General features: G+C 46.5%; 5 protein-coding genes across 9 annotated transcripts; 3 read left to right on the top strand and 2 right to left on the bottom strand.

Annotated features, from left to right (window-relative positions):
- Window positions 1-388: 388 nt before the first annotated feature.
- On the bottom strand, window positions 389-4,769 carry manf (mesencephalic astrocyte-derived neurotrophic factor). Its single transcript, XM_086118156.1, has 4 exons — window positions 4,536-4,769; window positions 3,292-3,419; window positions 3,042-3,183; window positions 389-2,431 (listed from the first exon to the last, which is right to left on the bottom strand). Exons 1-4 carry the CDS (start codon window positions 4,621-4,623, stop codon window positions 2,247-2,249), a joined length of 543 nt encoding a protein of 180 aa, XP_085974282.1. The 5' UTR covers window positions 4,624-4,769; the 3' UTR covers window positions 389-2,246.
- A 712-nt stretch (window positions 4,770-5,481) lies between these two features.
- Window positions 5,482-8,687, top strand: oser1 (oxidative stress responsive serine-rich 1). 2 transcript variants are annotated; one of them, XM_086117712.1, is made up of 4 exons: window positions 5,482-5,821; window positions 7,182-7,282; window positions 7,359-7,460; window positions 7,925-8,687. In XM_086117712.1, exons 2-4 carry the CDS (start codon window positions 7,206-7,208, stop codon window positions 8,598-8,600), a joined length of 855 nt encoding a protein of 284 aa, XP_085973838.1. In that variant the 5' UTR covers window positions 5,482-5,821; window positions 7,182-7,205; the 3' UTR covers window positions 8,601-8,687. The 2 variants fall into 2 exon arrangements, with proteins under 2 accessions (XP_085973838.1, XP_085973837.1); XM_086117711.1 differs by having other exon boundaries at window positions 5,483-5,821; window positions 7,922-8,687.
- A 782-nt stretch (window positions 8,688-9,469) lies between these two features.
- Window positions 9,470-13,959, bottom strand: sdc4 (syndecan 4). Of its 2 annotated transcripts, none has more exons than XM_086117713.1 (5): window positions 13,704-13,959; window positions 11,595-11,817; window positions 11,479-11,525; window positions 10,931-11,141; window positions 9,470-10,660 (listed from the first exon to the last, which is right to left on the bottom strand). In XM_086117713.1, the coding sequence occupies exons 1-5, from the start codon at window positions 13,791-13,793 to the stop codon at window positions 10,509-10,511; spliced, it is 723 nt and encodes a 240-aa protein (XP_085973839.1). In that variant the 5' UTR covers window positions 13,794-13,959; the 3' UTR covers window positions 9,470-10,508. The 2 variants fall into 2 exon arrangements, with proteins under 2 accessions (XP_085973839.1, XP_085973840.1); XM_086117714.1 differs by having other exon boundaries at window positions 11,595-11,814; window positions 13,704-13,957.
- On the top strand, window positions 12,747-19,537 carry gdf5 (growth differentiation factor 5). 3 transcript variants are annotated; one of them, XM_086117710.1, is made up of 3 exons: window positions 12,747-12,930; window positions 17,127-17,333; window positions 18,323-19,537. In XM_086117710.1, exons 2-3 carry the CDS (start codon window positions 17,147-17,149, stop codon window positions 19,354-19,356), a joined length of 1,221 nt encoding a protein of 406 aa, XP_085973836.1. In that variant the 5' UTR covers window positions 12,747-12,930; window positions 17,127-17,146; the 3' UTR covers window positions 19,357-19,537. The 3 variants fall into 3 exon arrangements, with proteins under 3 accessions (XP_085973836.1, XP_085973835.1, XP_085973834.1); XM_086117709.1 differs by lacking the exon at window positions 12,747-12,930 and adding an exon at window positions 14,025-15,965; XM_086117708.1 differs by lacking the exon at window positions 12,747-12,930 and adding an exon at window positions 14,025-15,965 and having other exon boundaries at window positions 16,890-17,333.
- Window positions 19,538-20,816: 1,279 nt separating this feature from the next.
- On the top strand, window positions 20,817-25,044 carry uqcc1 (ubiquinol-cytochrome c reductase complex assembly factor 1). The gene is made up of 9 exons (XM_086118702.1): window positions 20,817-21,012; window positions 21,404-21,490; window positions 21,975-22,082; window positions 22,182-22,254; window positions 22,344-22,401; window positions 22,684-22,792; window positions 23,638-23,715; window positions 23,784-23,897; window positions 24,672-25,044. Exons 1-9 carry the CDS (start codon window positions 20,932-20,934, stop codon window positions 24,804-24,806), a joined length of 843 nt encoding a protein of 280 aa, XP_085974828.1. The 5' UTR covers window positions 20,817-20,931; the 3' UTR covers window positions 24,807-25,044.
- The last annotated feature ends 536 nt before the right edge of the window (window positions 25,045-25,580 follow it).

The raw sequence follows: 25,580 nt of genomic DNA, 5'->3' as shown, positions 1-25,580 counted from the left end.
CATAAAAATAAAAAGTTAAAAAAAAAACATTCAATCAGACATGAAAAATAATCCTAATTTATCCAATCGAACACATCCACAAGTTTCTCTACTACTGTTTTCTGTTGAAGTCAATTAGAATTTTTCCTCTCTAAGAAACATTGAAGCTATGGTAAATATTCATTCATAAATATTAATCTTTGTCACAAAGTAATGAAATATGTTCCCTTATGTCTATTTCTGACCCGTGTTCTGACATTGCTGGTTATTAACAGTAATGTTATTACCTAAATTGTGACGACCGCCACAAGATGAAATGTAAAATACAAGTACTCTATTGGACTGTTCCCTTTACCATTTACTGCAAGAACATTTAATTTGTTCTTCCTGTCGCCGTCACTGGCAAAGATCGATGAACCAAGATAGATTTATTGTTGCTATCTGTCATCCAGGTCATGGAACTTGCCCAAGATTGAATCAAGGCAAGTGGCAAAGGTGCAATGCTATGACAACTCAGCCATGTATTTCTCCAAGAGAGCTGTACAATTATTTGAAAATCAATGAATAACAAGGTCATCACATCCAAAACAACTTATTTCTTGTATATGACACATTGCGAGTGTCTAAAAACAGGGGTCTCAGAAAACAAACAAAAAAATCAAAGCACCGTTTGTAGGAGAGGAAGAAACAAGTTATCCATTTTATAATAAGCTTCTCCTCACGAGGGTCGCGGGCATGCTGGAGCCTAACCCAGCCGTAATTGTGCAGTAGGCGGGGGACACCCTGTACTGGCTGCCAGCCAATCGCAGGGCACACATAGATAAACATTCACACTCACAGGCACACATAGGGACAATTTCGGATGCTCCATTAACCTACAGTGCATGTTTTGGGAATATGGGAGGAAACCAGACGGCCCGGTAGTCCAGTGGTTAGCACGTCGGCTTCACAGTGCAGAGGTACCGGGTTCGATTCCAGCTCCGGCCTCCCTGTGTGGAGTTTGCATGTTCTCCCCGGGCCTGCGTGGGTTTTCTCCGGGTGCTCCGGTTTCCTCCCACATTCCAAAAACATGCATGGCAGGCTGATTGGACGCTCTAAATTGTCCCTAGGTGTGAATGCTAGCGTGGATGGTTGTTCGTCTCTGTGTGCCCTGCGATTGGCTGGCAACTGATTCAGGGTGTCCCCCGCCTACTGCCCGGAGACGGCTGGGATAGGCTCCAGCACCCCCCGCGACCCTAGTGAGGATCAAGCGGTTCGGAAAATGGATGGGAGGAAACCAGAGTATCCAGAGAAAACCCATGCAGGCACGGGCAGAACATGCAAACTCCACAAAGGAAGGCCAGAGCCGGAACCGAACCCTGCACCTCTGCACTATGAGGCCGACGTACTAACCAGTCAACCACTGTTCCCCCCAAACAGAGGTTATGAATGTGATAAAACCCCTTTTGCTTTCGGAAAACAACACCAATTTATTTGAGAAGGCCGGGTACGTGTTTTGGTACATGGTTTTCAAACCCAATTCCAATCAAGCTGTTGCGTTCACCATAAATACAGAATGCAATGATTTGCAAAGCAAGTTTATTTGCTTTGCCGCTTACGTGCAGTAATTTCTCCAGATTCTCTGAACCTTTTGATTATGTCATGGACCATCGATGATGAAATCCCTAATTATTTTTTACCACATGTGCCAGCTTTTTGTGGAACATGTTGTAGCCATAAAATTCTAAGTTCATGATTATTTACTAAAAAACAAAGTTTTATCAGTTTGAACATCATATATCTTGTCTTTGTGGTGTATTAAAATATAGGTTGAATATGCTTTGCAAATCATTGTATTGTCTTTGTTTAACACAACATCTCAACAGAATTGGAATTACGTTTGTAATTGACTAAAAGCTGACATACGGAGGAGTCATGGCTTTTGGGAGCGTTCCTTGGCACCCCTTTGCCATATGCAACTTTACACCTCTGAAAAATGGTGCAACATCATTTTCATATTTTGCGCAGCCTCGTTTGACAAGCACCGCACTTAAGTGTTTGGGAAACACGGTTTTAATACAAACACAAACATCAAGTCAGAAACAGGAAGTGATGGCGGCCCTGCGGCCGGAGAGCGGGTGGAACCAAATGTCCGCCTGTCGGCGTCCTGAGTGAGTCGCATGGAAAGAAGAAACGGCACACACGCACGGCACAGCACACCGCCTCCCGATTGCGAGTGGCGAACGGTGGCCCCGTGACGCAGGCGCCTGCCAGCCGCACCTCGCTGATCAGAGGTCAGTCCGTGAGCTGGCGGCGGCGGGTGCGTACTTGGGCATCAGCTCTGTGATCTTCCGGATGAAGTCGGACTTTTCGGCGCAGCCTTTGCACGACTCACCCCACTCTTCCAAAATCTTCTTCAGATCCTTGACCTTCAGTTTCTTCAGGTCCACTGAGCTCAGGTCCACTTGCTTGTCTGCACATTCACACACAAAAGATGTTTTACACATATTACAGACGGACAATAAAAGGACTGAAAAAATGAAAGCAAGAGAGTAGTGACTTGGGGGGGGGGGGGTTCAAGATAAAAACTTTCCAACCAATTAGTAAAAATATTCTTCAGAAAAACACTTTACGACGCTTGTTAAAAGTGACTCGAAATCAAAGACACCTTGGCTATTTCACACAAGCTCATGGCTTAGCCTTGCGTGCCGCTAGCTTGATGCTCGTGCTAATCAGCATCTTTAAGCAGCAGATTGAAATGGCGCGGCAACAACGTGTACACCAAGTAGAACAGTGCTCACGTTCATATATGCTCTAGGTATTAGTGTCGTACTGGTGAGCTCAGAGAAACATTGAGGTGAGAGGAGAGTTAATGGCAGGACATGTCCTGCTCCAATAAAACATTTATTTTCCCCAGAAATGGAAACTAACATGCTCTTTTGAAAACCGAATTAAAACAAAGAAAAAGTCACAAGAATTTTTTAAAAATTAAATATAACTAGTGAAGAATGCCGAACTATCCGGAGTATCATTTGCGCCCAGGCACGAGTGGAAGTGGGGGAGAAAGTGTAACTGGCAGTTACCGTATCGCAGTTCACAGATTTGGCTGTCTTTCTTCTTCAGCTTCTCGCAGATTTTGTCAACTGGGACGTGATAGCTGAGCGGCTTGGACACCTCGTTGATCATCTTCGTGGCGGCATCGCTGGTCGCCCCAATGTAGTAGCACTGCACTCACGTGCGTACGCCACACACAACACACAAAACACACATCCCCTCGTTAGAAGGCAGCAGCGGCACCGGCAAAGATGAGGTCAGGTTTGTGTGGGGACTTACAAATCGATTTTCTTTGCCTTTGGCGGCGCTGCAGCTCTTGAGGAGCGCCTTCTCCACATTGTCACTTTTCATTTCCACTTTGTCCTCCTGAAGCGATTTGTAGAACTTGCCCAAAAACGTCACACACACTGCAACAAAAATTTTGCTCTGTAACAATCGTCCGCAAAATTGGCAAAAAATGTTGAACAAGCCCAGCTTCCACACCAAGTACGTCCATTCGCCAAATCATCATTATTTCCGTAGATATATTTTTGGCATAGATCTTGACTTAGGCTTTATTTGTATATGCAGGCATTTTGTACATCTTGGTAGGTCTGTTTTTCTGCCACTTCTCCTAACTCCTCCCCCTTCCTCATCTGCTGGATGAGGGAGCAAGGTGGTGATGTTTGACTCTCAGGCGGTTTGGATTTTGCACCAACCAAAAGGGACAAGACCTGATGTGGACCGCTCCCCAGAGGCATTGCTAAGGATGACTGTACATCGACTTAGCGGGCTGGGTCTTGAGAAGAACCCCTTTCTCCAAGGCGTCCACCGGCACTACTTCATCTCATTAAATGGACTGGCATGGCCATGACCAGGTGTCCTTGAGAAAGATACTGAACTCCTCCCATTTGCTCCTGATGCTGCGTCATTATGTCAAATGAGGAGACAGTGTTCAAGAGCGTTGAGAACCTCAAGTTGAAAGTGTAATAGAAGTGAAAGTTCAGTTAACCATGAAATTGACTCTCATGCCACTTTAGCCAGCACAGTATTGCATCATATTATGTCGTAAATGAATGGTGCCTGCTCAGCATCCAAAAAGGGGGTCCCCTCCACCTGTGCTTGTTCCTTCTCAGAGATTCTTCTTGTTGCCCCTAAATGAGTGTCTGCGTTTTACCTTGCAGGATAGGGGGAGTTTAGCTCAGGGGGTGTCGCCCGACACATCACTTTACTTCAAGGGAGTGTGCTGTGAGTTTTCCAAAATATAATAATGTGCCGTGATTTAACAGAGGTTGAGCAACAATGGACAATTTTATTGTATGCGAGTTATGCTCATCATTTAAAACGCCGCACAAACTGAAGGAAACACATTCAACGCTTACAGTTAACACTTTCAATTCGCAATTAAATTGTGACATTGGTATGTTCCTCTTCATTATCCAAACGAGCATGGCTGATTTGATTAAGATTTCCAGGAGTTATTTGGACTTTTTGGATTGGAGTTGCCTGAGCAAACGTTAGCCGGCCGCCAGGCTCCAGCTTACCTTCGCATTCTCCTTCCTTGAGCGCCTCGCTGGACGCCAGCACCGCCGCGAGCAGCACAGCCGCCGACACGCCGCCAGAAATCAACATTTGAGCCTCTCTAGCGTGCGAATCAAAAATGTCAATTTCACGCTCGTCGCCCCAGAACCAACTTGAGCCTTTGCCTAGTTTGTCTAGCCTGATTTAGCTTAGCGTAAGACTCGTCACTCGCTGCCGCCGGTAACTAACACGCGAGTCTAAGGCGAACGTCAAGTACAGTCTCAGCTTGTCATTGGTTGACAGCGACGACACTCAACGATTCCCTCCCCGCGCTTTGCCCCGATTGGACGAAGACCAGACGGCCCGGGGACAACGTCCAGTTGGCGCCATGTGATTGGACCAGCACGCTGTACAGATGGAAACTAGTGACACTCTTGCTCGAAGTGTTTTTTAAAAAAACTTTATATAAAAAAGAAAAAGTGAAGAGTACATGAGAAAACTGGAATCGAGACAAGAAATATATATTTTTAAAATCTCAAAACACGTTGGGATGGGGGGGGGTTACAAACAATATAAAAGTCAAATAAAATAAATATGAACAACAAAAAGGGTGCTATATAAAGTCAGATACATTTTACAGTTTGCCGTAATTAATTAATCATGTGTACAGCTTTTTGGATATCTTACATCCAGATAATGAAGAATACACACACAATCACACGCAAACTCCACACGGGAAGGCCAGAGGCCGGAATCGAACCATTGATCTCTCCAGTGAGGCGGACGTGGATAACCTGTCTTCACCGTACCGCCTCTTCAGAATTCATCTGTCCTTCAAAATTCTCTTAATCTTTGACACCCTTTGTGGCAAACTAAGCGTTTTGTTGGCCAGCGATAGCATGTTTTGACTGTGCATATGACAACTCAACATCTTAAAGCATGAACGGTGTCACGTGGTCACTTGTGGCCCGTGACGTCAGCGTTCAGTTTGTTTTTGTGTGACATCGGTAGGCTGTTGCAGTTTACGAGCGCACTCACGATAGACGGCGACGACGGGCGAATAGTTTGTGATTATTAGTCGTATTATTTTTCTTCTCTTCGTCGCGTTCACTTGACGTCAGTGGACAGGTGACGCACATTAGTTTGTTTTCTTTTCAGCGTAGTGTTGTGCACGAAGTAGCCAGTGGCGTCGTTAGCCTCGCTAGACTCGTCAGCCGCCGAGTGTGAGCGACCGCCGTCCTCGGCGGGCTCGGCGGCCTCTATGCGTGCTCTGGATCCGGCCGTTGCCGCGTGGAATTTGTGAAGAAGTGTAAGTCTTTGCTTTCCTCCTTGTTGTCGTCAGCAAGCTTTCGCCTCGCTCATTTGGTAGCTGATTAGCGGCTAACATTAGCCCTGGTGGTGGCGACAGGCGGCTATTAGCAAACACTTTGCTAGTATTCGTGGCCCTCTGCTCGTCCAACACAAGACGAGATGCATTGTTCGAAGTTGGCCTAAAAATCCGACGTCTTTCTTTCATTCAGAACAATGGATTTGCCACCTAGCTCGTAGTTTTTTGCTGCGTCATGGCACCACGTGACGTCAGTGGCTCGATGACGCCACTCAAATGGACACAAGTACCTGATCTTATGAAGCAGGTATGAGTTCAGGGGCCACAGTTATTCCAATTTGAACTCAGCTGGGCACCGCTAGTCCGCATGGATCCAAGTCCGTTGTGGTAATGTACAAAAATGCACAGAAAGATTCCAGCAAAGCGACCCCTTTACTACTCACCCAGTTGACTGACATTTTGGCATAGCGCTACAGTTTTTAACTCCGACAGTGCAGCCTTTTCCGCGAAGTTGGCGTCCTTTACTGGTAACACTTGGCAACTTTTCGCCTTCTCAAGTGCGGAAAGACCAGGTGTAAATTCCTGAGGAGCAGCCAATTTCACAAACTGCGCCCTCGAGTGCACACAATTGTAAAATTGCATTTGATGGTGTGTTCTGTCCCCACGAGAAGTGGCAAAGAAAGTTAAAAACCCTGCCACCGTTTGGCTTTCGCCACAAGTGCTTCTACTCAACTGGTGGGTAAACAAGCTCATTTGTCTGCCAGTTGAGCAGAAGCTCCTGTGGCTAAAGCCAAACGGTGGCAGGGTTTTGACTTTCTCAGAATCAGAATCATCTTTATTGGCCAAGTATGTAGAACACACAAGGAATTTGTCTCCGGTATAACCCGCTGCATTAGTATCATCGTAAACAACAAATCATTGAACCATTTTAGAGTAACCAGTAGCAGTATTTGTAGTACAAGAAGAGTGACCACGTCAGTGACTGTTTAAGGAGTTAATGGCTAGAGGGAAGAAGCTGTTTAAGTGTCTACTGGATTTGGTGCGCATGGATCTGTAGCGTCTGCCTGAGGGGAGTAGCTGGAAAAGGTGGTGGGCAGGGTGCGGGGGATCCAGGAGGATTTTCCGTGCCCTTGTCTTGATTTTCCACTTCTGCCTCCCCATCGGGCAAATGTTGGCATGCCCTGGCGTAAAACAACCTAAGTAAAGCACAGAAAATATAATGTCGCATGATTGACTCGTTTCGACCTCTTGCTGCTATTGCCCATTCATGTAATGTAAGCCAAGTCCAGAGTGGTGAGCCTCCTTGTTGGCCCTGTTCAAATGTGTTGCGTTTGTTTGTCAGTGGGGGGTCCGGCCTGGGTCCAGCATGGCAGCAGGCGGTCCGGAGCATGAGGAAGAAACGCTCCAGACGGCCTTCAAGAAGCTACGAGTGGATGCCGACAGGTACGACCCGTCCCTCCATACGATGTCCGCGCTGCTAGCGAGCGGATGCTGACGCACACATTTTTTGTGTGTGCAGGGCACTCGCGGCGCCTGGTGTGCCCGATTCTCCTCGAGTGACAGCAAGGGACCCCGGCCCTTCTAAGGCCAAACACGGAGCGTCCAAGGACAACTGGCACGGGTGAGTGGACGTGTGTGGAAGGCGTTTACAATTATTCCTGACTCCTTTGACCAGTGTGGCTTTTTCATAGAGTGGACCTGAATAGTGCCACTCAAAATCCCTTTGAAGCAAGTGAATTCCTTGGCAATCATTAACTCGTCACAATGCATTCTGACAGCGCTACAAAATGGCCACCTCACTGTACACGAGGGCCCCATCCATATGGACCGTTTGAGGCCGACACATATATTTGGCAGAAACAAATTCTGATGACCGATTAATCAGCTGATTAATTTTAAAAGTATTTACTGAATGCTCTCAATTATATTTCAGGGTCCCTTAATGCTAAGAGAAGCCAATTTACTTTGAAATCGGCCACTGATGTTTTTGGACAAGTCAAGTGGAAAAGGATCCCGATTGGTACTTTCTGAAAGGACGGGTTGCCTTTGCGAAGGTAGATCGTGACTGACTTTTTGTTTCAGCAGCTGCATGAGGAAGGCATCGCGAGGAGCCAGTCGGACGCAGCGGCGGCGGCGCTCTAAATCGCCCATCCTGCACCCACCGAGGTTCACCTATTCTGCCACACCGCCCCCTGCGGGAGTCCTAAAGAAGCGCACTGAGCTCAGCCCTGCATCCTCTGGCGGCTTTGGGGCGGTGCCCACCGGGGCTGCTCCGCATCGACTATCGGCCACCGTCCCCCCGTCTGAGCTTCCCGGGAAGGACCAGAGCAGCTCAGGAACCGTCCGCGAAAAGGATGACGCTGACACGCCCGACTTCGGACTTTTGTCCAAGCGCCGTGGTTGCAGTGGCCTGTGTGCGTGCTCACACACAGACGGCGACCCGAAGGCTTGGGAGGGAGGGAGCGGCGGCGCGGCCCCCTGTTGCTGTGCATCCAAAACGGGTGCTTGGTCGGCCACGGGAGCATACTCCTTCACGGGACTGCGTGACGTCATCTCGGAGTGCGAGAGGCGCGGGGGAACCCGGGCCCCGCCCACCAGGACTGCCGGCCTTACCCACTCGCCGGCCTCCCCTCGCTCGTGTTCTACGCAGGCGCTGGTCTCGGTCGATGACGTCACCATGGAGGACCTGGCCGGCTACATGGAGTTCTACCTCTACATACCGAAGAAAATGTCGCACATGGCTGAGATGATGTACACGTGAGTGTATGTGCACGCCAATGTGATCTGCGTGATTACGTACAGGCACTTTTCATCCCTTTCCTGCTTCAATAAAGTTCAATATTTGGAAGATGCCTTTTTTGAATAGAAAAATGACATCAAGAAACTTAAGGTTATGTTCACACTGCAGGGGCGATGCCCAATCCGGGTTTTTTGTTAAATCCAATTTATGTACTCATTCACATTACAAAAATACCTGCGACTTCTTACGCGAACACAGCTGCACAACAGCAACTGGTGTTGAACAGGTCAGAAGAGGCGATACACAAAGATTGAAGTACAGTCCAATGACTTAAGACAAGTATTAATCGCACAGGAAAACAACCTTCAGCTCAGGACTACATGAGCAGTTTTACTCATGGATTGCTTATTTACACAAATGTTAATTATTTTGAGGACTACTTTGTACTTGTACTTGACCTATATTATTCAAAAGTAACTGTATTTGAGTACATGGCTGCATACAACTCTACTCGTCTCTGTATCTCCTTTGTTGCGTCACATGCCCTGAGGCATGGTCCAATCAGAGAAGTGAAAGCGCTGCTCTGATGGCCATCGTCAAGGAGAAACGGGTTTTGAGGAAACGCAGATCGTCGCAGCACTCCGTCCCAAGTGTATCCGAAACACACAAAGGCCTCCATGTTGCCAATGAAAACAATGACCCACTTACAAACATCCACCCTTTCCTCCATGCTCGTTAATCAGCATTTGAGCTGACAGTGGCATACAAAACACGCGTCGCGATGGATGGATGATACAATATTAGAGCTTATCAAAACAGCATGTTTTAGTCAAAGTACCACAAAAAGAGGAAAGTGGTAGAAAGATTGTGAGCAAACGATACCATTTTTTTTTTGTACAGAACTTTTATTTCCACAAAGAGACAAAGACAGACCGATGATCTTGAACTCCATCCTGACAAAAGTAACGGGAGGTCAAAGTTCAAAGACTAAAAACCCAACACATTGAAAATGACAACGATGTGACTTTCCCATCGACTGAGAAAACCAACAGTCGTTTGGTTGAAATATTTGGTCAGACATCGCATCCCCACATTCTGCTAATTCATATACAGTAAATCTAAAAAAAAAAAGTACCGCATCACTTCTCCCAATCACAAATGAGCTAGAAGAAAGGGTCTCAATGGTCTTTTGATAATTTTCTAGTTTTTGCTATGCAAAGCTAACGAGCAGCTGCTGCATTTTCACCCCTCTACACCAATTAGTCCTAACCCACACGCACACTCACTCGTGTCCAATCACAAACTAGCCAGGGTGTGGTCAGAGGGAAGGTGAAATGTTCACTCAGCAGCTTCCAGTTTTTGCTAAGCTAACTAGCATCTACGTCACATTCCAACCCCATGCGCACACATTTTGTCCAATCACAAACAAGCAAAGACAAAGGGAGAGGTGAAGAGGTTAAATGTTCACCAGTTGAGTCATATTCGGTAGTTTCCACTTTTGTCTAGTCTAACCAGCAGCTGAAGCCCATGCCACTTATTACAACCCAGCTTGTTAATTAGCGTTAGCATGAGAAACTTGTACCATGAGCGGCAGTGTGTCGTCAGCAGCAGTTTGATTTGCTCCAAGTCAAACCACTTTTCATTCACTTACGAGTTTACACCAAAGAATGTGTAGTGTGTGTCTACAAAGACAAGTCACTTTTTACTAAAAAGGTGCAGAGTGTCAAGCAAACTCCTTGACAGGAATTACATATATATTAAAAAAAAAAATCATATGAGGACCAACCGGAATATTTGAAAGGAAAAAACAATGTCACATCATCCAAGAGGCAGCGTCGGCAATAAAAAAATAGATTCAGATGAGCGTCATGGCGCTGACATTAGCTTAGCTTGTGTGTAGTGAATAAATAAGGGCAGGGGCCTGGGGGGCTAGGCATAAATCTCTGCGGTGGGGGCCTTAGTGTAGATGGGCTTCTTGGCCAGCTCGTAGCTTCCTTCGTCTTTCTTTTTCATGCGATGAAGCAGCAGTACCACCAGCAGAACTGCCACTGTCAGGACCACGACGCCACCGCAGATTAGTCCTGGAAGCAAAAGTACAAGCAAGGTCTCACTGCATGCTGCGGCTTCATTTGATCCATTTTTAAATTATTAACCAGTGCATCATAAATAAAAGTGCACCGGTGGCGGGTCTATCCTTGAACACACATGTACACTCATTAGATTTGGTGTCAAAAAGGCTTGCTGGAGTTATGACTTCCGACTTCTATTTGATGGAGGAAAACGACTACGTTACTTGAACGCGAGCACGACAGCATGCAAGAAAACTGCGACCGGACATGGAGTGCCCTCACCTGCGAGGACCTCCTTCCTGGAGAAGACACCGTCGCCGTTGGCGGCGTGAGACATCAGCACGTTGGAGGGAAGCTGGTCCCCCGGGAGGGGACTGTTCCGCAATAGAGGTATCTCGTTGTCGTTCCCCGTAATGTCCGGCTCTGGGTCACGGCGGATGGTGGGGCGAGATGGGCCGGCCCACTCCGGAATCCTGTTGTCCGCGTCGGGACGCTGAAGACAGCATGAGGACAACCGTTAGGAGGGACGAAGTACTCAGCATTATTGCCTGTTCTCAATGCGAGTGACAACATAAGATGATCACAGCTGAAAAACATTGCTATGTCCACTTCATACTCGTTGCCACAACTGACGGGATAAAGAGCCAATCCTTACACTCAATTGTAGTTGGCCATTTGTGAATTCACAGATTTCCAGTATGGCGCAGGAACTAACATACAGCAGGAAAGGGGCACCCCGCTCAAGGCACTTTCAAGCCACCCAACTCTGGCTGATGCTTCCGATCACAATTCTATGCCCTGTGCAGCCCAACATCATCATCATCATTTACCTCAGTGGAAGGCAGCCAGTCACGTTCGGGAGATGAGCGCTCGTTCTCTGTGGACAAAAACAAAGTTGAAATTGTGCTTCAGGTTTTTAGCTTTGTGCATGAAAACTTGGACAAACCTGCGCCGTCGTCACCCGACCCCGACACCTCATCTTCATAGTCTTCGTCTTCATCTTCGTTTTCCCAGTCATCGTAGTAATAGTCATCATCTTCCTCTTCCTCTTCCTCATCTTTGTCTTCCTCATTGTCCGTGAAGCCAAAGTCTCCCGATGACTCCTGGCTGTCGTGCTGGTGGGTCACCGCGGCCTTCAACGGCATCCACGTCTCCGTCTCCCTCACCTGCTGGCACACGGGGATGTTGTCAGTCGGCAACCCGTCGTCAACCAAAAACTGATTATAACCCAAATATCAAACAGTGCCAGAAGAAAATTTCTTGTCACACAAAATCGAGAAGAGCGCAAACGGGAGACGACAGAGCCGATGGCCAATTTTCAAGGGTTCCGTTTACATTTACTCTAAAATGTTGGTTTCTTTTTTTTTTTTTTCCAATCATTGTTGACCTTGAGTTCAGACCTCAAAGGCAACCCCGCACAACACACGCAGCAACAATAACACCCAATGGGGGCACACATTCCTGGCAAAGAACAGTGCAATCCAAGTCGTGGTGGTGACCACATAATCATGATATAATGCAATAAATTTAAATCATTTTCATGTCTAGCCTCTTGATAGTGTTTTGCTTAAGACTTAAATAAAATATTGCTTTTGGGTGGTCAGTTGTTTTGAATGTAAAATAAAGACACTAATAATTAAATCTTTTTTTTAAAAAGTGATTATGTCATTGTATTAATAAAATATGCAGTGGGCCGGCGGAGCCAGCGTTTGGAAGGAAGGTACACGGCGGGCCAACACAGCTCCCCAGTACGGTGCCATACTGGCCCCAGGCTGTCGGGCAACCGCCAACGTCGGACCCCGCAGTCATACAAGCGGCGAGGCTGGCTGAGTTTTGGGAATGGTGGGGGATAAAACATCTGATTTGTGTGTAGATAAGAGGAGAACAGGAACACCGAATTCAGATTTTCATCATTCTGGCTTGATTTCAGAGACTTCCGTAACATCGCTGTCCATGCTGTCGTGAAAAGGCAGGAAAAGTTCATCACTCAGTCGAGCAGGGCCCAGAAAGTTGCACCGAAAAAATGTTGGCATTCCAAATCTGTGTGTGTGAGAGAGAGAGACGGGAAGAGAGAAAGAGAGAGAGAGACACACACACACAGAGGGAGAGACAGAGTGTTCCGTATCCATAGAGAGGGTCTGTACGGGTCCATTGAGACGCTTCCAAGTGTGCAAAATCCCCCGGAGGGCCACTCAAGGTCAGCGGAGGTCACATTCCACAGCAAAGGAACAAGGCGAGAGGAGGGAGGACAAAAGGAGGGAAGCACCAGGAAGGACGGACCAGTAAGGAATGCGTTGTGCGATCGTCTTGTTAATCGTCGGTGCTAAGCTAACTGGCTAACCGGAGTAGAGGTGGTGGGGGGGGGGGGGGGTCTCTTCAAGTATGGGTGTCGGTGGCATCACACTCAGCCTTTGGCCTTCAGTGTACTGCGAACTTCTTCGTCTCACTTTCACCATTATCACACACACTAAACATACTAAAGTCCTCACAAATCACGCATCTATGTACATGCGTAAACACAAAAACAAACAACTCAGTCGCGCGCGCGCACACACGCCCACGTGAACGTAGGGGATGGCGGAATGAGCAACGTGATTTGAAGAAAAACTTGACTCCTCGGTTACACACACGCACAATTTAAAAACGTACTCAAACACACTGGTCGTTGATGTGACATGGGGGCATAAATAAGTCTGAGATCCCCACTAACAACAACAACCCAAGCCCCCTCCCCCAGAGGGCCCCTTTCATTATAATAGTTCCGCGAACACGCACGTCCAAACAAACAGGTCGGAACGAGCACACGAGCAAAGTTATTGAAAAGTCAATTGAGGCGAAGACGAGTGGCAGCGGGTGTTTGGTTAGTTCGTCAGTCGACGAGCTTCCGGGCTTGCCGTGAGTCCCAGGTAAAAGTTAGCACGCTAGCTGAAGGGAAAAAAAACGTTTGTAGTGGTTTCCGAAGGCTTTCGGGCAAAAATCGTGAGGGAAAGAGGAAAAGAAGTCCGGACAAAAGGCCACGAACGACAAGGTGTGCGGATGAGCGACTTTGACTTACCGACTCGGAGGTGACGCGCAACAACGAAGTGGACAAAAAGAGCAGGAGGCCGAAAGCCAAAACGTTTGCCGAACATCCAAAAGTTGACATTTTGACTTTGCTTAAACTCTCTCAGCTGCAATCTAAAAAAGAAACAACGGCTACGGGAACTCGCGGTTCGTCAAGGCGTCTCAGACTTCAACTTGGTCCAAAAGGGACAATTATTGTTGTTATCCTCTGCCAACTTTGACGGACAACTTTTGGTGACCGTCGTCTTTTTCCTCTCGTATAACTTGTGCCCTCGCGACTCTCCTCCAATGAGCGGCCACCAGGGTGATGACGTCTCCGCTCCATTTCCCGTAATTCTGTCACGGCAATCCCTTGCCCCCCGCCCCCCCTCCGCCGCTGACTACACGATAAAAGTCCCACACGCAAATTCGAATTAGCTCGTTCTTCTTTTATGATTATTTTCTAACTTTTTCATTTCAATTTTGATTTCACATACATTCACAAATCCTATTAACAACGATATGTTACTTTATGACGACAAAAGTGTCAGGAAACAAATTTACCACCAAAAAACAAGCAAACAAAAAAACAAACAAAAACAAAAAAACACGAACAAAACAACAATACAATACCAACACCTCCCTATCACATTTGTGACCACCTCGCTCCATATTAGGTGATTGTCTGGTTTCCGAAATCCATTACACCAGCCAAACTTCAACACATTCATACAACCCGTACAACAAATTGACAAAACAGACATTTTCACTAATAAACACATGTAAATACACCACACACAAACACACACACACACACACACACACACACACACACACACTCGTCCACACACGCACAAAGGAATTCCCTATGGGGCATTCCAAGAAAACTTGAGCAATTTTTTCGGTTCATCATGAGTCAGTCGCTATTGGTTTCCATTATTTTTTATTTTGGCGGAAGAGCTGCCAACTTCCTGCGGTACGAAAATTCCTGAAGGGACGTCACTTTCCAGTCCAAACTCTCCCTTTTCTTCTCTCAACACGTTCACTTTTCCATCCCATCCTGTTTTGTTGCGTGCTGTCACATGACGCAAGTTTCAGCGGGAGAAAATGGCCGCAAGATGATGAGCAGCCTCGAAAACAAAGTGGCCATGTAGAAATATGTTTTATGAACAGTTATCTTTATTACCGTCTGTAAAAAACACAGTCAACTACTTCTTCTTCTTCTTCTTCTTGGACACTGCGCTAGTGTGTGTGTGCGCTGTCTAAATAAATATGTATTGTTGAGTATTGTATTGTGAGGCGCAGGAGCAGGAAGAGGAAATTGTAGTTCCAAGTTGCTTGCCATGATGTCATAACTATGTAGACAGCTGTACTTCCTCCTTGGAAATTTAGCCGTCCTTCCTATAGTTGAGTTGTCGACTTGTGTGTATTTGTTTTGAGGTGATAAAGTTTGTGTTCGTCAAGGCTGCCCCAGGGCAAATTTGGGGCCAATGGATACATAGCATTTCCACTTATTTTGATAGGGAAAGATGATTTGAGAGACATGGGTTTTGAGATATATCATACATTGATCTACCCTGAATCCATCAGTGAATTACCAATTCATTCATTCATTTATTCATTCACCACTTATTCGTCATCCATTTGCAGCTGTTGTGAAAGCGCTATATAAATAAAGTATTGTATTGTATAGCCATCATGCAGCCACCTCTTCATTCATCCGTTAGTCATCCAAGCATTCGCCCAAATCCAACATGTACCAACACGTGAGTATCCATCTACACAAACACATCCGGTACTGCAACCAACCAACCAAGCAACACCACACAAAAAGCATCCACTGAACTGTCCAAACATCCGCGCGCCGACTCACCTTCCATCCATGATCACGCAGTGTCACTGACTGCCCAGCAGATGGCCTCCACGTCTCTTTTCTCTCTCTCTCTCTCTCTCTCTCTCTCTCTCTCTCTCTCTCTCTCTCTCTCTCCACCCTTGAAGTATAGTAAGTGACGTGTGGACCGCCAACGAAATTACACTTTTTTTTCCTTTTGGGGTTTACGACTGGAGTATCTTTTTTCACCCCTTCCCATTCTGTCTCGGCCTCTTTTTTTACAATCCACGAACGATTGGCCATTGCGCTCGGCGAGGGAGGCCAATGAGACGGCACAAACGCAACAGTCCAGACAGCCACAAGACCAGTCGGAGAGAGCATGGAGCAGCAACGCCAATGTTGTCAAGGAAAAATCCAGTTAAGAAAAAGAGTGACAGGCAGCAGGTAAAGCATTCAAATGTGCATGGACACATTTCAAATTCGTTGACAAAAGAAGCATTTCGAGCTGCAGTAATGGGTGTATGAAGTCCGTGGTATTGATTTATCCACACTCTCACGAGTGTTAATTGGGTGTAGACTTTGCTCATTAAGTATTAAGATTAATTAATAAATGAAAAAAAATGAGGAAAAAAATCCATGAGTCACTTGTGTGATTATCCCACCTAAGCTAATGTAAGTTTTCAAACTTTAACTACCGTGGATAGTCTTTCACAGTGATGTTAAAGAATGTACTTTATCATCATGTTCATAGTACCTGGAGAAAACCCATGCAGGCATGGGGAGAACATGCAAACTCCACACAGGAAGGCCGGAACCGGAATCGAACACTGCACCTCTGCACTGTGAGGGTGACGTGCTAACCAGATTAAAAAATAATAACAACAATAATAATGAAAAAAATAATAATGCGGCTTAGTGATCAACTGATTCACACGTCCGCCTCACAGTACAGAGATCCGGGGTTTGAATGTGGGGTCTGACGTTCCTGTGTATGTTGTTTTCACCTTTTCATCAAAGACTGCATGATTTTTATATTTTCTTAGAACATCCAGTACTTAAAAAAAAAAAATTAAGATCGACCCTCATGAGGATGATCAGAACAGATAATGGGTGGATGAATGGAGCTCTAAAATGGTCTGGGTGCTTGGATTCTGTTTCGGGGTGCTGTAGGACCCTTAAAAATGGGCTAGACAGGGTGACCACAAACATCCTAATTCATGGCCACAGTATATAACACGTGTAAAAAAGGCTCACTTAAGAATACACTTTCCCCCCCAAAAAAGGAACTTGGCTGCTCTTCCACCAAAATAAATTACGATGGAAAAAAATCAGTAAAAAAAAATCTCTCTCTCTCTCTTGTTCTCTCAGCTCCTTCCTTTTTCTCCTTGTCCCTCCCTTTTTTTGCCACCTTCTGCGTTTGTGTCTCTTCTGGGCGTTCACATCACTCTCAGCCGGATGGACTGCAAGGACCGCTTTGCTCACTCGGTCCCGTTTGTCCACTTTGTCTGGTGTTGCCATCGCCATGACTACCAGCAGCAGCTGCTAGGATGAAACTTTGGTTCTCTTGTCTCTTCTTTGCGCTCACGTGCCGGACGCCACCAACAGAACCGGTGGGAACGGTCACCATGGAGAGCGCCATAAGCGGGGCGGCCGGTCACCAGATTGCCATGGGAGATGGAGGCATGACATCGGTCAAGGTGACGCCGCACGACTACATGATGTCCTTGTACCAGATGGGATCCTCTGAAACGGCGCGACGTAACTTCAGCATGGACGCCGACACCGTCACCAGCTTTGTGGACTCTGCTCGAGGTCGGCCATTCGCTATTGTGCCCGCTCGGTCTGCTCGCCACATCCATTCATGTTCTTTATCTCAATTGATGTGCTCCTTCACTCCATTCATGTGTTCATTACACCCATTCACGTTCATCATGCCAATTCATGTGTTCATCGTGTCCATTCAGGTGCTTGTCACGTTCAATGACATTCATCACGTCCATTTAGGTGTTCTGCCACATCAATTAATGTGTCCGTCATGCCCATTCATGTGCTCAACACAGCCGTTCGGATTCGTCATGGCCATTCACGCATTCATTCCATCTCTTTACATTCGCCATCCCCATCGATGTGTCTGCTCATATCCACTCTCATATCCATTCACGTGTCCAAGGTGAAGGTGATGCCGCGTGCTCATCGGGCGGTTTCCTTTCAGCTGCTGATGCAGGGTGTCAATGCTAGGCTAACAAGCTGACGTGTGCATGTACATACTTGTGTGTGTGTGTGTGTGTGTGTGTGTGTGTGTGTGTGGGAGTCCCACTGTTGCTGTCGGGCGCCGCCCTCAGGGGAAAAATAAACTTTGTCCGTCACGCCCCCACGAGCCTCGGTCCCTCCTCCACCTGGCTCAGAAAACTTGTGGTGATTGCGGCCGCCAACGTTTACGTTCCTTTTAAATTTAGCTTGTGTTTGTTTAAAGCATCTCAGCTAGCGGCTAGCCGCCATTGAGCGACCGCTAGCTCGAAAGCCAGAAGAAGTTCACTTGTTGCTCCCAATGGAAACAACCGCAAAGCTTGGGCGCATTTCATTGCTCCTTAAAAGTGTGCATGACACACCTACAAGGCTTTTTATTACTTGAATTAAAAATGGGGAAATGGAATGAGGGCGACCAGTCCCTTGTTGGTCCACAAAGGCCGTGGCATTGGCTGGCAACCAGTCCAGCGTTTGTCTATATGTACCTTGACGGTGACTAGTGACCAGCACTATCTTGCAGTCTGACCAGAAAATGTTTTATGCTCCCCATACAGATGAGCTTGGGTCGGTCCTGTGGTATCAGCGGTATCAGTTCCAAATCTCGTCTCTGGACCAGGATGGACTTGTGGGAGCAGAACTTCGAATCTTGAGGAAACGCTCAGCCCAAGAAGTGGCAGTAGGCGAGGCTTGCTGGTTGAACCTCTACAGCTGCGGGTCGGGCCCACAGAAGGTGGTTCTGATCCAGACCCTGGCGGCAGCCCCACTGGAACCCCCCAAAGGAAAGTGGGAGGTCTTTGATGTCTACCGTGCCGTCAAGGCCCTTAAGAAACCCAGTCAACAGAACCAGAACCAACTCAAGCAACACAACCAACAGAAACGACCCAACCAGAAACAACACAGCCAGAAAAACCAATACAACCAAAACAACCACCAGAACCAGAAACACCATGTCCAGGAGCAAGAGAAACAGCACCCCAAGTCCGAGCCAGAGAAAGAGTTGTCGCTGTGTTTCCATCTGGAGGCGGTGGAGAGTGGAGGGGGCGGGGCTGCTGACCTCCTGGGTCTGGGCTTTGACAGGGCCGGGCGGGCCCAGAAGGAGAAAGCCTTCCTGCTGGCCTACAGCCGCAGCGATCGGGGGCCGGACGCGCCGGCTGACGTGTTCTACAAGGAAATCCGGGCCCGCTCGGGCCACGCCCGCAAGAGCGTCTACGAGTATCTGAGGGCGCAACGACGGTCGCGAAGAGCCCCACATGCTCGGCCTCACAGCCCACCCCTGCACTGCCGGCGCGTCCGCCTGCACGTGGACTTCCGGGACCTGGGCTGGGACGACTGGATTATCGCTCCGCTGGACTACCAGGCCTTCCGCTGCGGCGGGTCCTGCGACTTCCCCTTGCGTTCCCACCTGCAGCCCACAAACCACGCCGTGGTCCAGACACTGCTCCACGCTATGGCTCCGCCCACCGCCCCGCCCGCCTGCTGTGTGCCCACTCGTCTCAGCGCCATCAGCGTCCTGTATGTGGACGCGGACGACAATGTGGTCTACAGGCAGTACCGCAACATGGTAGTGGACGCTTGTGGCTGCAGGTAGAACGTTCGAGCGCCTTGAGCTATGACTGACTTTCCAAATACCCACCATGGATCTGACCTTTTTCTTTTTCTTGCCTTGACTTGAGAGACGAACGCGATACTCATGTTAGTATGTGTGTGTGTGTGTGTGTGTGTGTGTGTGTGTGTTTGTGGCCATCTTGCACATTTCACATTTCCTTTTATGAGTGTATTATTGTACAATATATGATTGCTCTAATCATTAAAGTTGTAAAAAAAATAAAAATAATAAAAATCTAATTTTGGAAGGTTTTTACTTCAAGGGGACCCATCCTTCAGCCACTTGTACTAAATCGTTCACGTCGGAAACAAAAAAGACGTTTACTTAAAACAAGAATTTATGGATTATTTTTTCTGCTACTTCAGCAGCATGTGTGTGTGTGTCTGTGTCTGTGTGTGGGAATGTTTATGTGGGTATGTTTATGTGGTCAGACAGACATCCTGGATTCGGACAGTCTGCAGTTGAACCCTTTGGCTCGGGTCCATGAAGATATTTTGTCGGAGTGGTTGCGTGTGTGTGTTTGGGTCGAATGCAACTGTGATTGCAGCTGCGTGTTAGATCATGAGTTTGTTCAGCAGCCTTGGATGTTGGCTTGCGTCACAAGGTGTTAGCTATTACATTAGCCAGGGTGGGTGATGGGTGTTATCCCGTGTGTGTCTTGTAGAGTACAGGTGGGTCCTGTATGGGTTTGGTGGTTGGCAAAAGGAGGAGTTGATGGTGAAGTTTGAGGAGTAATCAAAAGAGAAGAAAGCCCTACCAATGTTCACCACAAAATAATAATATCACAAAGGGCAGACAAAAGGTAATTAAATAAGCTATTAATTTTGTATGTTTGTTGTCGAAATACTTGTTTGAAGGTTTATTGCCAAAATTAGCGTTAAAGCCGGTCCTCTTCCTGTCAGTCATGTTGGAATGGTATGTTTGTTGATTGGCCATCAGAAGTTGAGAGCTTTTCAATGACAATTGAGAACATTTCAGAAAAAAACCTAATTAGTAGTTGTAGACTAAATTAAATTGGGCTCATTACTTTTTCACTGCCTCTCCTAATTAATATTGCGCCTACGGTACCACTACTGCGATCACCACGAACAACAACAAATCATTGGAAAAAGAACGAACAAATATAAATGAAGAAAGACAACCAGATTGAAAATAAAGAAAAAATGAATTAAGTAAGGAAAGAAACGGGAGCTAAGAGTAAATCAGTCCATGAGTAAAGAAAGTTAGAAACAAATGAAGAAGGGATAACTCATTGCAAACAAAGACAGAAAAGAAACGAGTGAAGGTAAATACACAAAAAATACAAGTAAAAAAAAACGAATGACGGGAAAGAAAGGAAAAAATGAAGAAAACATAAATAGAACATAAAGAAAGAAGCTAAAAAGAAGATTGAAATTAGGTAAGCGGACCGTCGGCTGTGGGACTTTAGTTGCCGGTCGGACGCAAGTGCATGTGGAACACTTAAATCAGTTGAGTTGACATTGACTGCGAGCGACGCCGAGCAGCTTTTAGCTTCCAAAAGTTCGGCTCTGCTCGGCTGTGGCTTCCGAGCGGGTCATGTGGGCCCTCTGGCTCGCGTCCCGGCGGCCGCTGCAGTCTGCCGTCAGAAACGTCGGAACCGACCTCCTGTCCCACAAGGTTCGCCTCGTTAGCCTAGCCTAGCTTCTATACGTAACGTCTGACTGGACCTTTCATCGCTATGATTCACTTGAGTTTCCATCAAAGGAATCCGGGTCATGTAGTTGTGACAATTCGTGTCGATTCGGGTGTCATTGGAATGCACTGATTCGTTCAATGGCTCGTCGCCACAAGTGTCTCTTCAAAGAAGACGCAGGCGAATGTTGGCAGTTTGACGTTCAGCATCAATCATGTAGACGTGCGCCTCCAATTGCAAAGGCGATCCATTTACATGAAACCGCCGGCATTTTCAGACAGGTGGTTCCAAGACGACTCCAGTGATACAAAAATATTGTGTGTGTGTGTGTGTGCGCGCGTGCGTGGGTCTTGCTCTCTGTTCGTTCGTCTGCAGGTTTCCCAGCAGGTGTCTTCTATCAGCAGACCCTGTGCGGTCCCCTTGACGACAACATGGTGGCGCCCGCTGCACCTGAACACACAGGTGGCGTCATTGCGAGTGTGTGTGCGCGTGCATGTTGAGGATATGAAAGTTGTGATGTAATTCCGGATGGAAAACGGGGGCGTTCGCTAATTGGCATCTTGCACAGGCTGGTTCAAATTAAAATCAACTTGATGCCTTGATTTGATCTGATTATTAAAGTGGGACATTTCGTCAGTGATGTTGTGGTGGTCGACTGGCTCGCATGATTGGATTTGTTGTGACTAGTGTGCCAATGATTGTGTGTCTGCTCTTTTTTTTTGGGGGGGGGGGGTGGGCTGCGGGTCAAATGGGACTCAATCTAAAGTGAGTAATGGACTATGTCCCCTGACTGTTCTGTTGCCCTGGTAACAACACATGGGCAACTTACAAACCTGGTAAATATGTCACAGTACAAAAATGGAAGAATGAGTGTTCGGCGAAAGAAATCCAGTAAGCAATATAGAAGTGAAAAAAGTTAACAGTGCGCTTTATGTGTGCGTGTCAGATGTGCAGTGTGAAGGAGACGCCGGCGCCCACCGAGGAGGAGGTTGGCGGTTTCACCAAGCTGATTGAGGCCATGGGTTTCACAGGACCCCTGAAGTACAACAAATGGGTGAGGGTGTGTGTGGTTTGTTTGTGTGTGGGGGTGCAGGGCACATGGTCCTATACTTGAAGCAATCCGCAAACGAAGTAGTCATCGTGTTGTGTGCAGAAAATCAAGATTGCAGCCTTGCGCATGTACACGTGTTGCGTGGAGAGGGTCAACTACGACGACTTCTTTGACAGTGCGTACTCCCAGTGGCCAATGGGGTGCCGCTTCTTGGTCAGACCTAGCTTAGCATGAGCCACGCTAACGCTGACGCTTTTGTCTCAGGGTGCTCGCTGCCTGACACGCTCAACTCTTGGTTCCTGGTGGCGCAGCTGCATGTGTGGTAGGATTGCAACCTTAAATCATGATGCACAAACTACATTCAATTTAATTATGTCATCACTCCCTTTTGACAAAGCAAGCACTATAGTATAAGAGCTAGTTTTTATTTTATTTTATGTGGGGCTGGAACAGATTAATGACATTTCCATTCGTGTCAATGGGAAAGGATGATTTGTGCTTAGCGTTAGTTGAAAACGTGGTCATGGAAGGAATTCAACTCCTATGTCAATTGTGTGCGATTGGTGGCTTATTGATACATTGCATGCTGGGAACTTTCCGTCAGGATGTGTCTGGTGCGGATGCGTCAGGAGGGCCGAGCGGGCAAGTACATGTGTCGCTACGTCGTTCATTCCATGTGGGAGGACGTCGAGCAGCGCAGCAAGATCATGGGGGTGAGTGAGCGAGTGGCATTTGTTGTTTGATGCCGCCGTCGAGGTTAGCCCACGCATGCAAAAAGGACACGGCGTCGGCACAAGTTGCAAGCACTTGTGGCGGCTGGCCAACTGCCGACTCTGCAACTTGAACACGTGATGGCAATGATCCATGAAGCCTAGCATGTTTTGCACCGCATACAGTTTGACGTGTCGCAGTCCACGCCTCTGCAACTGTGTCAACATCGTCATCCAACACCGAAAGCAAAATAAGTCCAATCACTGAAAGTTGTTTTATGCGCTGAGCAAGGTCAATAAAAGTACAAAGTCTATGGAAAAGCATAGAGGGCATCCCAAAATATTAAAAGGCACATTTTGAAGTAAGGCAGGGTGACGGCATGAAAATGAAAATCTGATGTCCTTTTTTTCCTCCTTAGTTGCTTGAAATGGCAAATGACAAGTTTTGCTTATTTCTTTTTTTCCCCTTGCAGTCAACTTGCATCAGCTGCCACAAAAACATTTCAGATTAATATTTGGTAATGTAATCTTAATCTATTTAAATTGTGTTTATAGTGTGGTGTCTGTTCATGGCTTTGTTTTAAGAGATTATTTTAACGTTGAGAGAAAATGATCAAATATAAAAATATGCCATTCTTAATAAATTCACATTTTAAGCGGTCAACAATTTGACACAATTTCATCTTTTAAAAAAAAAATACAATAATTAAAGATCTGTTAAAAAATCAGTCAACATTTGAGGCCATCTGCTGGTTGGATGCACATTTTGGCTCCAAGAGCGCCACCATGAGGAGAGCTCCAGTTATGTCATTGAGGTGATGATGATGTTTGTGTTTGTCTGGTGGCAGATCGACGCCATCCATCGAAAGGAAGCCCTCAAAGCCATGACCGAGACGTTCTACGCCGCTTTGTTTGGATACGACGAGGTCAGCCTCTCTCTCTCTTGCTGTTTGAGTGTGCGTTTTTAAATATTCATACGCACATCTGTGCGCAGGGCGTCCTGTCCAGTGACTGCATCCTGGCTGCCGCCCTGTGGAGAAACTTGTTTAACTGTCAGTGTGAGGACTCTGCCCAGCTGGAGCTCATGGTGGAGTATGTGCGCAAGCAGGTGCGTCGGTGTGTGGGGGCTTATGCATGTCAGGCGTCATTTGGCGAGTCATTTCGCAGGCTTGCTTCAGTCAACTTCCAGTATTGATTGTTCAGACGTCTTCGTTTAACTTTACACCGTGTAGCTACTGATGATGCAAGTGATGGTCTTTGATTTTGGAAAAATGTGATGCAATTGGCTCTATTTTTAAGTCATCCACTGTGTGAGAACAATCGGAACGTTTGCAAACAAACTCCTAATGATAACAGTATTTGTTTCCCCTAAATACAGAAGTAGTTTTTCTTCAAATGCATTGCTCCACATTCCACATGAGTGCCTTTGCAGTGTGTGCTGAAAGGGGTCGAGCAGAACCGCTCTTCCCCCATTGTCCTTGCAGTGCCGAAGGTGACTCGCTAGCTGACATTGAAACCCTGTTGGGACATGCTGGCCATCCACCAAACAGAGTTGCCATATGAAATGTGTTTATAAACAAGCTTCCTTTCCTTGCCTATTAAATTGAAATACTGCTGTGCGTAATCATCTGCAACAGTGCATTTGGACAAAAACTGTATTTTTGGGGAGAAAATAATTCCAATGTTTCTCAAATAGTTCATGACTTGAAAATGATGCCGAGTTCCATTTGCAGAGACGATAAAAATCTGAGACCGACATTTGCATAATAATTTCAGCATTTGGTGTACATGAGAGGAGCTGGAGTAAGTTGAGCGTTATGGTCACTTTGATGGCATTCAAGACACTGACCCAGTCTGCGTTGACATGTTTTTGCGTTTTCAGATGCAGTTCATTGACTCTTTGGACGGCGAAGACTTACTTCTGACTGGAGAAGTCAAGTGGCGCCCCTTACTGGAGGAGAATGCTCAGAGCATCCTGAAAGTGGCCACGCCCACATACAATGACGCTGGACTCTGACTTACTGTCTGCACAGAAACAACAATCCTTGTTTGTTTTCACGTTTACGCCGCTGCTGACCACGCTGCGGGGCCCTCGCTTTTGTGGGAAGGGATGTCATCGCTCCAATGTCATAAGTCTAATGTAACTTGTTCTGACGAAGTCAATTTGAGGATTTTTTTTCTCACATTTGTTTTGTCTTTCCCATACTTCATTAGGTGTGTGTCTGTGTGTGTCAAATAAAAAGTTCAACTGACAATCCGGTTAGGCCCTGTCCATGTTTACATTCTGTAAAATGTGTAAAAGCCCTTCATCTTCACCCGTGTGAATGGAGAACAGAACCATTACATAGCTTTGGAAACTAGAAATGTTTTTTTTTTTTTTTAAATCACATGTCACCATAGAGCCACCAAAGATGACAGCCAATGTTTAGGCTTCATTTACATATATTGCTTGCGTTAGTACAAAACCTGTCATAATCCGATGAATTATAATATCTATTTTTTTCTTCCTCTCTATAGTACTGTATTTTAGTATTGGCCAGTCCGCATGTGGGGGTGTTTTTACAAATTGACCAATATGAAGTGTCGAAAATGGCTTGCTTTCTTTAGCGATTCAATGTTATTGTGAAAACGAACGGTGTTATTGGGGTCTCATGAAAAATGAGTATTTTGTAGGTCAAGAGGTTTCACCTGATGCTAGTGATATATTTGTATAATTTAATGTTTATTAAACTTATGTCGGAAGAAAGCAGCCATATTTTTTGTATGTTCGGCTTCAAAGCTACAGTATGTG

The sequence above is a fragment of the Hippocampus guttulatus genome, chromosome 8 (assembly GCF_054856545.1).
Source record: "Hippocampus guttulatus isolate MCC_2025c chromosome 8, RoL_Hgut_1.0, whole genome shotgun sequence".
NCBI classification, from domain to species: Eukaryota; Metazoa; Chordata; class Actinopteri; order Syngnathiformes; family Syngnathidae; genus Hippocampus; species Hippocampus guttulatus.
This window is presented reverse-complemented; position numbering and strand designations above follow the sequence as displayed.